We start from the raw sequence: 13,730 nt of genomic DNA on the forward strand, positions 1-13,730 counted from the left end.
CGCCTCGCCGCCCTTCCTACCCTCTTCCGTGGGCCTCTCGTCTGCGTTTGGCTCCGGCGACTCCATTCTGCTAATCCTCTGGCGGTTTTCTGGGTTATTTAGGCAGGTGTAGATGGAATCTAAGTGATCAGCAGGATGTGCGGTGAGCCCAGCATCCTCCTAAGCCGCCATCTTCTCGGCAAACCCCAGGTGTGATATTCTGTATCCCAAATCCAACTTGTATTCTGATCACATGATAAAACATCCTCAGAAACCACTTGCCTTCCTCTTGCTGGTACATGCTGGCTGGCTGGATCTTGCCACTCCTTTGTAATATAGTCTCTTTCTCCTTATCAGTCCACCTTTTATCTCATCTGGTTTATGTTTCAGCTAAATCCTAGGGCACAGATAGTGGCCAGGAGAGTAGGTGAGAGAAAATCCAGAGAGGGGCAAATGTAGATTTGAGAAGAACCTCTACATGTGTCCAGCCAGTCAAATGGGGAGTTCTACCCCTAAATCAGGAAGGATGGCCTACTTCAAGAAGCTCAGAGGTTTCAGGGGATTAGCACAATCTCTGAAAGGTCTTACAGCTAAAGATTACTCACTCTCCTCCCTTCTAGCAGTTGGGGCAATAAGTCTTTCATGTAAGGGCTATCTGTATAGCACATCCACTGTGTGTCAGAGCAATGTCAGAAGACAAGTAAGTGGGTAGGACTTGGTAATTGATCCATAATGAGAAGTAGGACTACAGAGTCCAGGATGAGATACAGATTTCTATTAAATAGAAATGATAATAATTCTTTGAAATAAGGGGCACATCATAAGAAGTAGTTCATGTTGGGAGGTTATCACTTTTTGGGGGGATGTGCTTGGTTTGAGATGCTTGTGATATTCCAGGAAATAGTAGGAAGTAAGTAGATAAACACCTCTGTCTAGAATTCAGAAGACAAATTTGAGTTGTAAAAATCTGGTTGTAAAAATAAATCATGGAATCAATGATGAGCCAAAAGATGTGGTACCTGCCTAAAAAAAGCTTACAACCTGGTGGCAGGTGTAATCAAATATTAACACAAAGAGGATGTCAGCTGGTGCAAAGTCTGGTAAGGCTCTTGAAGGAAGTGTCTATGGTGTTGTGATTCACAGAACAGACAGTTCCAAGCTTGTATGGGAAGATGCCTTCAGGGGAAGATGCCTTCAGTAAGACATGTTTGAACTGCTATACCAAGGATTTGACAGAGATAACCAATGGAGAGAGAAGAGGGATGGGGAGAAAGAAAATAATATGCAAAGTTCCAGTGGCAGAAGCTTGATGTAATTAAAGGAATTTTAGTTATGGAATGAGTGTGAATATATAGAGCAGAGAGTCTACTGGGATGGATTCAATTGTTCTCTTAGTAGACTAGTATGTAGTTTAGGAGGAGGGAAGAGAGAAAGGAGAGGGATGGAGAGCAGAAGGGAGAAAGAGTGAGAGAAAGAGAGAGAAAGAGAGAAAGATTATTTGTGAGGTCATGATACTTAAGGAAGTCTTGGGAAAAAAGCGATACACTCTGAGAAGGATAGTTATGTATCTAGTCCTCAGGAACAACAAGAAGCAGAGATACGTTTGCCAAGTAGAATTAGCCTCTATTTTCTCTTGGCCTCTCTTAACCTAGGCGTATTCTGCTTTTCACTATGTAACTGGAAGTATGGTCACAGTAAACTCCCATTTTTACGTCCAAAGAGATATTTTTAATTGGTTGTTATTCTTGATTTTGAGTTCAAAATATCTAGTAAAAATATCTGATTGACCCAGCTTGGGTTTAGTTATTGACTCTTGCTAGTATCATCTGTGGCAAGCACATCAGAGCCAGCTGGGGCTGACAAACGGAGAAGAAGGCAGTTCTCACAGGAAGGCTTCCATCAGAGGCTGATGTCTGTCTGTGATATAACAAACAAATAAAAGTTGAAAAGGGTGTCATTGGAACTATAATAAAGTATAATAGATAAAAAGTAGAATAAAAACTTATTAAATAGTATTCATAATGGAACTTATATTAAAAATGTGATGCTGGACTACATGTTGTAGACAAAAATAACCCATCCTCAAAACGTGAGAGTGAAATAAATGGAAACATATAGTATCCTTCAAGGGAGCTTATAGTATCTTTTAAGTTTAGGCTGAGAGATGACCCATTGCATTTCTGTATTAAAAGTCCTCATTGACGGTGAGAAGAATCTTCAGGCATAAAAACCTAAGTTACATCTTTAGTGTAAGAGGCCTGGGTGGCTCAGCCACGCCTGGGTGGCTCAGTTGGTTGAGCGTCCGACTTCAGCTCAGGTCACGATCTCGCAGTCCGTGAGCTCGAGCCCTGCATCGGGCTCTAGGCTGATGGCTCAGAACCTGGAGCCTGCTTCCGATTCTGTGTCTCCCTCTCTCTCTGCCCCTCCCCCATTCATGCTCTGTCTCTGTCTCAAAAATAAATAAATGTTAATTTTTTTTTTAAAAGAGGCTAGATGTTATAGTTATAAATTCAGTGCTGTGCTTGCCAGGTACCATGTGGATTAGAAGACGTGTAAGCCATAAAGCAATCCAAAGTCAGACAATTCTTACCAATGGTCCCATTGTCTGGTCCCACAGAGAGCATCAGCTTCCTCATGTGTATCTTCATGGGATTTCTTTCCTGTCTCTAATGAGGGTCCCCAATTAGTTCCAGGTTAGTAGCATAGCTACAATTTTAAGTTTAAGAAATTAATTTTACCTACACCTCCTGTGAACTAACCTCTTCTGAATACACACATACATCCATGCATGCATAACTTAATTTTACAGGATGAGGGTAACCAAAAAACAATTCATAGGAAGAATGTCAAATGGTGAATGTTTTATTTGCGGAAAATATTGTTTTGAGACTTCTTTAAAATGTCCGATGCCTGATAAATATCAATAATTTGTTCCTAGAACCTCATTTTCAAGGCAAATTTTATAATCATTTGGAACAAGAGTTTTCTCTTAACCAGAACTTTTTTCAGAATATCATGATTCAGCTCTGAGCCAAAAGAGAAACATATGCTGGTAAATGAAGTCGGTTAGAGAAGGAAATTTTTAAAAATAAAAAGGCATACAATTTAAGAAAGAAGAAGAGATATCAATTAATTCAAATAATAATGAAAAGTATCAGGACATCCTTATTGGAGTTATATAATAAAGTAGATTTAACTCACAGTTTTTATTCCTATTGTCGCCTAGATGGATTAAAAGTAGAAAGAATAGACTTAGGGTAAACTTACCAGCTGCATAAAATCTCTGTCCCTGTCTCTGTCTCTGTCTGTCTGTCTCTCCCTCTCTCTCTGTCTCTCTCTGTCTCTCTCTTTCTCACTGGTGTTTTCAATAAAACAAGAACAAGGTTGTTGTGATGTGGCATTGGCTCAGTATCTACTAAAGTGCTCTATGAACTAAGCTATTACCATGAATTCCATAGTGAAAGTGGATATTATAGATGTTGTGTTGGAAGTTTGGAAGGAATTCTTAGGTAACACCTTACATGAGGCCTCTACCAAGAAGAGTTGTCATACCCTCCAGTTTTATTCTTAATTTATAGGTCCAATATGTGATTTTATTCAAGGCAAAAAGGGACCTTTCTTTAAGGAAGTAAATAATGCTATGGTAACTGACCCATTTATGCAAAAACCAGGCTTGTGCTCAGCATTACCTGTCTTTCACATTTCTTATAGACATTAAGAAATTACATCTATGAAGCAGACCAGATTCCTAGCAGTGTTCAGCATATTCTCCCCATATTTAAAAACAGCTGGGAAGCCAAGCTATGAACAGAATTTAGTGGTGCTGTATATAGGCTCTCAATAAGTATTTGTGGAGATACCATGGCTTTTAATCTTTTTTAATGTTTATTCAGTTTTTGAAAGAGAGAGAGATAAAGAAAGAGAGCAGGGAAGGGGCAGAGAGAGAGGGAGACACAGAATCCAAAGCAGGCTCCAAGCTCCAAGCCGTCAGCACAGACCCCGACACGGGGCTTGAACTCCTGAGCTGTGAGAACATGACCTGAGCTGAAGAAGGATGCTTAACTGACTGAGCCACTCGGGTGCCCCAAACTTTTTAATCCCTTGTATGCTTAACAGTGCACCTCCTTGTTAATAGGTCTGCATACAGTATATGCACAGTGTGTTCAAAGGGACATTATTCCATCTATTCCAACATGTGAGCAGATGAGTAGAGGATCTATTGGACACAATATTTAGTGAACACTGTATTGAAGGAAGTAAATATGTTCTGTTACCCCAGACTTCTCAGAATGTTTAGTATGCTAATATGCATTATGAATCTGAGTGGGAATATATCATTTTGTAGTTTCCTCAATTTAACTGAGCATGGAGCTTTTTTCTTTCCTTTGGGTTTATTATAATCCTCGTAGTATTCTTTTTATATTTTTGGGAAGACAGGCATGTTAACAGTGAACCTGTAGGCTTTGTACCCTTGCTACAAAGATTAAAATATGGATGTTCTTCAGTCATCTGCACAGTCACTGTACAGATGACAGTCTTTAGGGAGCGTAGCATTATTACTAATTCATTATTTAATGTTTTCCTTAATCAATGTCTGAGGTTCTTTCCAGTTGTCTCCATTTACCACCAAGAAATATGACTTGTGTATAGTAGTAGCAGGTTGGGTTTTCCAAAGCGCTTTTCATTAGCAAGTGTCTGTCTTTTACCACAGTTGCGAATCACATTCTTTGGGTTTAATCTTAATTTCAATATAAGGTAGGATAATGCTGGTGCTCCCACACACACTTAAATCTGTTTTAAACAATTAATATTACAATACTAGATTCAGCCACACCAATAGTTTTCTCCTGATACTGATTCCGAGAGATATTCTATAGGAAAACATTTTTGTCAAGAATATTGAGCATAAAACACTTATGTGTTCCAAATGTTCCTACAATGGTCTGTTTCCACATAAACATAGCTATAATCTATTCCCTATCATTTTAAGTAAATGTGTGTATATTAAAAATGTATATTCCTCGTCTCTTATATATAGTTTTATTGGATTTGTTGAACTCATCCATTTTTTCCTCCATTTACTGGATGATTATGATTCGTATCTGCATTGCCAAATGAACATATATTTGGTTTTGGTTTTATTTTGTTTCAGCATAGTTTCATCCTGATGGTTTTGTTATTAAGTGATTACATATGTTGTATGAGGTTATTGATATGTAGATTGTTAGAGAAAAAGGAAATGCTTATCAAATGATTCTATTATCAGTAGAGGAAAATTTGGAAAACAAATTGAATTTTATTTTATTATACTTTTTAAAAATAATTCACATAATTAAAAGAACACCAATACAAATAAGAGATACAAAGTGCAACGTTTATTGTGGTATTTAAATATGAATACATTAAAGCCTTTTCACAATGCTGACAATGATATATAAATTATGAAACTTTGAACAACTATTGGCTATGAACAAAGGTAATAAATGCTCCAGATTGTAAAAGCTCCAGATTGTTGTTTTGTTATTAACAACAATTTCTCAAGATGCTTCTATACCTGCTGAATTAGAGGTCATTTCCTAAATCTATTGATTCTTATCACCATAGAGTTCATTTTCTAATAATGGACAGGAATAAGGCAGGCCAATTAAAAGGAAAATAAAATACAGCCTTATAGCAAACAACGCAGTAAAAACGTACATATAAAGCAGGCTGTCAACTTACATTTTGTTTGTTCTTTTTCTTGTGCTTGGGGAAAAACAGCTCATTATAAATTATAAATAACACCAACTTAAAACAGGTACGAAAAAGAAAGAAAAATGCCTACATACTTTAAAGAGAATTTCTTCTTTAATTAGGAGTTGGGAATTAAACAATATTTAAGGGAAATTGGCATATAATAAAGAATCAATAACAAAAGACACTCAAAAGTGGTTTGTAATTGTTTTCAAAAAATCGAATACTTCCATTTCCTTGTACGGTTCTTTATTAAAAATATTTAATTCCCAAGGTCTCACCAATAATTTATCTTACTAGACTTCAGTTTATCTCTAAATAGCCTTTTGAAGGTCATTTCCTCATGCAAATTGAAGTATAGAATGAATATCATTAAATAATCAAAGCCATAAAAGTACATGTATTTATCTCCCTTTCTAATCCCTTTCTTTTGAAATGATCTTAGCAATTTGGAAGAAGTTTATTTTTGGTTTTAACCAGAAAAAAATACATTCATGTAATATATATATTTGATTATCTCCTGGCTACTGGAATCTTTCAATTTTCCTAGAAAACTTTTTAAACAATTGGGGCGCCTGGGTGGCTCAGTCGGCTAAGCAGCTGACTTTGTTTGGCTTAGGTCATAATCACATGGTTTGTGAGTTCCAGCCCTGCATCAGGCTTTCTGCTGTCAGTGCTGAGCTCACTTAGGATCCTGTCTCCCTCTCTCTCTCTACCCCTCCCTCCCTCACTTGTCTTTTGTCTGTGTCTCAAAAATAAATAAATAAATAAATAAATCAAGTCCCAGATTTTCTATATTATTTAATGATCCAACAATATAAAAATTTTTTTCTCGGGGCGCCTGGGTGGCGCAGTCGGTTAAGTGTCCGACTTCAGCCAGGTCACGATCTCGCGGTCCGTGAGTTCAAGCCCCGCGTCAGGCTCTGGGCTGATGGCTCAGAGCCTGGAGCCTGCTTCCGATTCTGTGTCTCCCTCTCTCTCTGCCCCTCCCCCATTCATGCTCTGCCTCTCTCTGTCCCAAAAATAAATAAACGTTGAAAAAAAAAATTAAAAAAAAAATTTTTTTCTCAATCCATGTCAACATGCTTATTACTTTGAGAGTTACATTTGCCTGTTAAGGCATAACTCAAATCCTGGTTAGTGCCATCTAAACAGCTCTTCTAATACCAATCAGCTAAGAGTTAAAAAGAATCTTGTGTGAGGACAGACTACACTAGATTGAAAACATTGCAGTGTTATGAGTGTGGATTTTAAATTAATACAACATGCGATCAATGTTCTCTTTGTTTACATTCATATCTATGATTTATTTTAATGTCAATATTTCATAATAAATTCCAGAGAGAATATTTCTCAACAAAGTATATTCCACCTTGTCCAAAAAAATCAAATGCATGAACACTATAATAAAGATTGTCTGCAGTTTCTAAAAATAAATTGTATAAATTTTAGTGATGACATAATTTTTATAAGGATATCAATTTAATTTTTGTTTTAACTTTTATCGAGTAAAGGTCTAAATTTTACTGATAAGTTAAATACTCATGCATTTAGTGACCACATACTTCATACAAACCACTGTTGGACAGACTCTGGTAGAAGAAAGAGCAAATACATACAGAAATAAAATAATTAACTTTTCAAGAAGAGATAAAAATGTATACATAGTGAATTAAAACTGCAAGCAGAATATGATACCTTTTATGAAAAAATACAAATATAGTACTTTGCATGTTCAGAGTAGAAACTTTCAAACCCAAGCTGTCTGGCTCCACATTCCTTTCTAAAATGACACTACACTGTCTGTGAAAAATAGTTAAGTGATTTGTGAAATTAATAGATAATAAATAAATGCATCATAACCGTAATGATGATAAAGCTTGCTGTAGAGACTACTAAGGTTCAAAAATAATCTCTCTGAAAATAAACAATATGAATTTTATAGTAATGATGGGACAACAATTTAAATTATATTTAGTAAAATGTTAATAACGGCTAAGGCTATGGCTTATTTCTACATAAGTTAGGCATTATGCTAAGCTTTTTATATCCTCATGCACCCCTTGCCACAAATACATTAAGTGGTGTTTTTCCTGCATTTACTGATGACAAATTTAAGGCACAAAGAGATTAGTTAAGTGGTTCAAGCTTACATAGGATGAAGACGACAGAGCCAAGGTTGAGACCTGAACCATAAGTATATTCAGTTCTCCAATTTCTGGTGTCGCGGCAATGTCATCCTGAACAGCAAATACAGAAGTTCTTTTTCCCTTTTAGAGTGGAAGGGACCAAGAATATCGTGGATCAGGAGAGTATAGCGATAGAATACAATCACTTTCTAATGCTCCTGCAGAAGGGAAACCATCTTATAAATTATTTTTATTCAATATATGAAGTTTATTGTCAAATTGGTTTCCATACAACACCCAGTGCTCATCCCAAAAGGTGCCCTCAATACCCATCACCCACCCTCCCCTCCCTCCCACCCCCCATCAACCCTCAGTTTGTTCTCAGTTTAAGAGTCTCTTATGCTTTGGCTCTCTTCCAATCTAACCTCTTTTTTTTTTTTCCTTCCCCTCCCCCATGGGTTTCTGTTAAGTTTCTCAGGATCCACATAAGAGTGAAACCATATGGTATCTGTCTTTCTCTGTATGGCTTATTTCACTTAGCATCACACTCTCCAGTTCCATCCACGTTGCTACAAAGGGCCATATTTCATTCTTTCTCATTGCCCCGTAGTACTCCATTGTGTATATAAACCACAATATCTTTATCCATTCATGAGTTGATGGACATTTAGGCTCTTTCCATAATTTGGCTATTGTTGAGAGTGCTGCTATAAACATTGGGTACAAGTGCCCCTATGCATCAGTACTCCTGTATCCCTTGGGTAAATTACTAGCAGTGCTATTGCTGGGTCATAGGGTAGATCTATTTTTAATTTTTTGAAGAACCTCCACACTGTTTTCCAGAGTGGCTGCACCAGTTTGCATTCCCACCAAGAGTTCAAGAGGATTCCCGTTTCTCCACATCCTCGTAGCATCTATAGTCTCCTAATTTGTTCATTTTGGCCACTCTGACTGGCGTGAGGTAATATCTGAGTGTGGTTTTGATTTGTATTTCCCTGATGAGGAGCGACATTGAGCATCTTTTCATGTGCCTGTTGGCCATCCGGATGTCTTCTTTAGAGAAGTGTCTATTCATGTTTTCTGCCCATTTCTTCACTGGGTTATTTGTTTTTCGGGTGTGGAGTTTGGTGAGCTCTTTATAGATTTTGGATACTAGCCCTTTGTCTGATATGTCATTTGCAAATATCTTTTCCCATTCCGTTGGTTGCCTTTTAGTTTTGTTGGTTGTTTCCTTTGCTGTGCAGAAGCTTTTTATCTTCATAAGGTCCCAGTAGTTCATTTTTGCTTTTAATTCCCCTGCCTTTGGGGATGTGTCAAGTGAGAAATTGCTACGGCTGAGGTCAGAGAGGTCTTTTCCTGCTTTCTCCTCTAGGGTTTGGATGGTTTCCTGTCTCACATTCAGGTCCTTTATCCATTTTGAGTTTATTTTTGTGAATGGTGTGAGAAAGTGGTCTAGTTTCCACCTTCTGCATGTTGCTGTCCAGTTCTCCCAGCACCATTTGTTAAAGAGGCTGTCTTTTTTCCATTGGATGTTCTTTCCTGCTTTGTCAAAGATGAGTTGGCCATACATTTGTGGGTCTAGTTTTGGGGTTTCTATTCTATTCCATTGGTCTATGTGTCTGTTTCTGTGCCAATACCATGCTGTCTTGATGATGACAGCTTTGTAATAGAGGCTAGAGTCTGGGATTGTGATGACTTCTGCTTTGGTCTTCTTCAAAATTACGTTGGCTATTTGAGGCCTTTTGTGGTTCCATATGAATTTTAGGATTGCTTGTTCTAGTTTTGAGAAGAATGCTGGTGCAATTTTGATTGGGATTGCATTGAATGTGTAGATAGCTTTGGGTAGTATTGACATTTTAACAATATTTATTCTTCCAATCCATGATCACGGAATGTTTTTCCATTTCTTTCTATCTTCTTCAATTTCCTTCATAAGCTTTCTATAGTTTTCAGCATACAGATCTTTACATATTTGGTTAGATTTATTCCTAGGTATTTTATGCTTCTTGGTGCAATTGTGAATGGGATCAGTTTCTTTATTTGTCTTTCTGTTGCTTCATTGTTAGTGTATAAGAATGCAACTGATTTCTGTACATTGATTTTGTATCCTGCAACTTTGCTGAATTCATGTATCAGTTCTAGCAGACTTCTGGTGGAGTCTATCGGATTTTCCATGTATAATATCATGTCATCTGCAAAAAGGGAAAGCTTAACTTCATCTTTGCCAATTTTGATGCCTTTGATTTCCTTTTGTTGTCTGATTGCTGATGCTAGAACTTCCAGCACTATGTTAAACAGCAGCGGTGAGAATGGGCATCCTTGTCGTGTTCCTGATCTCAGGGAAAAAGCTCTCAGTTTTTCCCCATTGAGGATGATGTTACTGTGGGCTTTTCATAAATGGCTTTTATGATCTTTAAGTATGTTCCTTCTATCCCGACTTTCTCAAGGGTTTTTATTAAGAAAGGTTGCTGGATTTTGTCGAAGGCCTTTTCTGCATCGATTGACAGGATCCTATGGTTCTTATCTTTTCTTTTATTAATGTGATGTATCACATTCATTGATTTGCGAATGTTGAACCAGCCCTGCATCCCAGGAATGAATCGCATTTGATCATGGTGAATAATTCTTTTTATATGCTGTTGAATTCGATTTGCTAGTATCTTACTGAGAATTTTTGAATCCATATTCATCAGGGATATTGGCCTGTAGTTCTCTTTTTTTACTGGCCCTCTGTCTGGTTTAGGATTCAAAGTAATACTGGCTTCATAGAATGAGTCTGGAAGTTTTCCTTCCCTTTCTATTTTTTGGAATAGCTTGAGAAGGATAGGTATTATCTCTGCTTTGGACTTCTGGTAGAACTCCCCTGGGAAGCCATCTAGTCCTAGACTGTTATTTGTTGGGGGATTTTTGATAACCGATTCAATTTCTTCGCTGGTTATGGGTCTGTTCAAGCTTTCTATTTCCTCCTGATTGAGTTTTGGAAGCGTGTGGGTGTTTAGGAATTTGTCCATTTCTTCCAGGTAATCCAGGTTGTTGGCATATAATTTTTCATAGTATTCCCTGATAATTGCTTGTATCTCTGAGGGATTGGTTGTAATAATTCCATTTTCATTCATGATTTTATCTATTTGGGTCATCTCCCTTTTCTTTTTGAGAAGCCTGGCTAGAGATTTATCAATTTTGTTTATGTTTTCAAAAAACCAACTCTTGGTTTCGTTGATCTGCTCTACAGTTTTTTTAGATTCTATATTGTTTATTTCTGCTCTGATCTTTATTATTTCTCTTCTTCTGCTGGATTTCAGCTGCCTTTGCTGTTCTGCTTCTATTTCCTTTAGGTGTGCTGTTAGATTTTGTATTTGGGATTTTTCTTGTTTCTTGAGATAGGCCTGGATTGCAATGTATTTTCCTCTCAGGACTGCCTTCGCTGCATCCCAAAGCGTTTGTATTGTTGGATTTTAATTTTCGGTTGTTTCCATATATTTTGAAATTTCTTCTCTAACTGCCTGGTTGACCCATTCATTCTTTAGTAGTGTGTTCTTTAACCTCCATGCTTTTGGAGGTTTTCCAGACTTTTTCCTGTGGTTGATTTCAAGCTTCGTAGCATTGTGGTCTGAAAGTATGCATGGTATGATTTCAATTCTTGTATACTTATGAAGGGCTGTTTTGTGACCCAGTATGTGATCTATCTTGGAGAATGTTCCATGTGCACTTGAGAAGAAAGTATATTCTGTTGCTTTGGGATGCAGAGTTCTAAATATATCTGTCAAGTCCATCTGATCCGATGTATCATTCAGGGCCCTTGTTTCTTTATTGACAATGTGTCTAGATGATCTATCCATTTCTGTAAGTGGAGTGTTAACGTCCCCTGCAATTACCACATTCTTATCAATAAGGTTGCTTATGTTTGTGAGTAATTGTTTTATATATTTGGGGGCTCCCGTATTCGGCGCATAGACATTTATAATTGTTAGCTCTTCCTGATGGATAGACCCTGTGATTATTATATAATGTCCTTCTTCATCTCTTGTTACAGCCTTTAATTTAAAGTCTAGTTTGTCTGATATAAGTATGGCTACTCCAACTTTCCTTTGACTTCCAGTGGCATGGTAAATAGTTCTCCATCCCCTCACTCTCAATCTGAAGGTGTCCTCAGGTCTCAAATGAGTCTCTTGTAGACAGCAAATAGATGGGTCTTGTTTTTTTATCCATTCTGAAACCCTACGTCTTTTGGTTGGAACATTTGGTCCATTTACATTCAGTGTTATTATAGAAAGATATGGGTTTAGAGTCATTGTGATGTCTGTATGTTTTATGCTTGTAGTGATGTCTCTGGTACTTTGTCTCACAGGATCCCCCATAGGATCTCTTGTAGGGCTGGTTTAGTGGTGACGGAATTCCTTCAGCTTTTGTTTGTTTGGGACGACCTTTATCTCTCCTTCTATTCTAAATGACAGACTTGCTGGATAAAGGATTCTCGGCTGCATATTTTTTCTCTCTAGCACACTGAAAATCTTGTGCCAATTCTTTCTGGCCTGCCAAGTTTCAAAAGAGAGATCAGTCACGAGTCTTATAGGTCTCCCTTTATATGTGAGGGCACGTTTACCCCTTGCTGCTTTCAGAATTTTCTCTTTATCCTTGTATTTTGCCAGTTTCACTATGATATGTCATGCAGAAGATCGATTCAAGTTACGTCTGAAGGGAGTTCTCTGTGCCTCTTGGATTGCAATGCCTTTTTCCTTCCCCCGATCTGGGAAGTTCTCAGCTATGATTTCTTCAAGTACACCTTCAGCACCTTTCCCTCTCTTCCTTCTCTGGAATACCAATTACGCGTATATTATTTCTCTTTAGTGCATCACTTCTCTAATTTTTCGCTCATACTCCTGGATTTTTTTTATCTCTCTTTTCCTCAGCTTCTTCTTTTTCCATAATTTTATCTTCTATTTCACCTATTCTCTCCTCTGCCTCTTCAATCCGAGCCGTAGTTGTCTCCATTTTATTTTGCAGTTCATTGATAACATTTTTTAGCTCCTCCTGTCTGTTCCTTAGTCCCTTGTTCTCTGTAGCAATAGATTTTCTGCTGTCCTTTATACTGTTTTCAAGCCCAGCGATTAATTTTATGACTATTATTCTAAATTCACTTTCTGTTATATTGTTTAAATCCTTTTTGATCAGCTCATTAGCTGTTGTTATTTCCTGGAGATTCTTCTGAGGGGAATTCTTCCGCTTGGTCATTTTGGATAGTCCCTGGCGTGGTGAGGACCTGCAGGGCACTTCTCCTGTGCGTGGTGTATAACTGGAATTGGTGGGCGGGGCCGCAGTCAGCCCTGATGTCTGCCCCCAGCCCACCGCTGGGGCCACAGTCAGACTGGTGTGTGCCTTCTCTTCCCCTCTCCTAGGGGCGGGATTCACTGTGGGGTGGGGTGGCCCGTCTGGGCTACTTGCACACTGCCAGGCTTGTGGTGCTGGGGATCTGGCGTATTAGCTGGGGTGGATCGGCAAGGTGCATGGTGGAGGGGTGGGGCAGGCTCAGCTCACTTTTCCTTTGGAGATCCGCTTTGGGTGGGGCCCTGCGGCACCGGGAAGTAGTCAGACCTGCCGGAGGGATGGATCCGCAGAATCACAGCGTTGGGTGTTTGTGTGCTGCAAGCAAGTTCCCTGGCAGGAACTGGTTCCCTTTGGGATTTTGGCTGGGGGATGGGCAAGGGAGATGGAGCTGGCGAGCGCCTTTGTTCCCCACCAAGCTGTGCTCTGTCGTCGGAGGCTCAACAACTCTCCCTCCCGTTGTCCTCCAGCCCTCCCGTTCTCTGAGCAGAGCTGTTAGCTTATAACCTTCTAGATGTCAAGTCCTGCTTGCTCTACGAACACACTCAGTCCAGCCCCTCTGCTTTT

The 13,730-nt window shown here is 38.5% G+C and overlaps 1 protein-coding gene across 1 annotated transcript in view; it reads left to right on the plus strand.

Moving 5' to 3' along the window:
• Positions 1-505: 505 nt before the first annotated feature.
• SGCZ (sarcoglycan zeta) overlaps positions 506-13,730 on the plus strand; it is a 226,539-nt gene continuing 213,314 nt past the window's right edge. Inside the window, exon 1 of the mRNA XM_043555381.1 lies at positions 506-679. Coding sequence (XP_043411316.1) covers positions 506-679 — 174 coding nt within the window. The remainder of the gene's footprint in view (positions 680-13,730) is intronic.

The sequence above is a fragment of the Prionailurus bengalensis genome, chromosome B1 (assembly GCF_016509475.1).
Source record: "Prionailurus bengalensis isolate Pbe53 chromosome B1, Fcat_Pben_1.1_paternal_pri, whole genome shotgun sequence".
NCBI classification, from domain to species: Eukaryota; Metazoa; Chordata; class Mammalia; order Carnivora; family Felidae; genus Prionailurus; species Prionailurus bengalensis.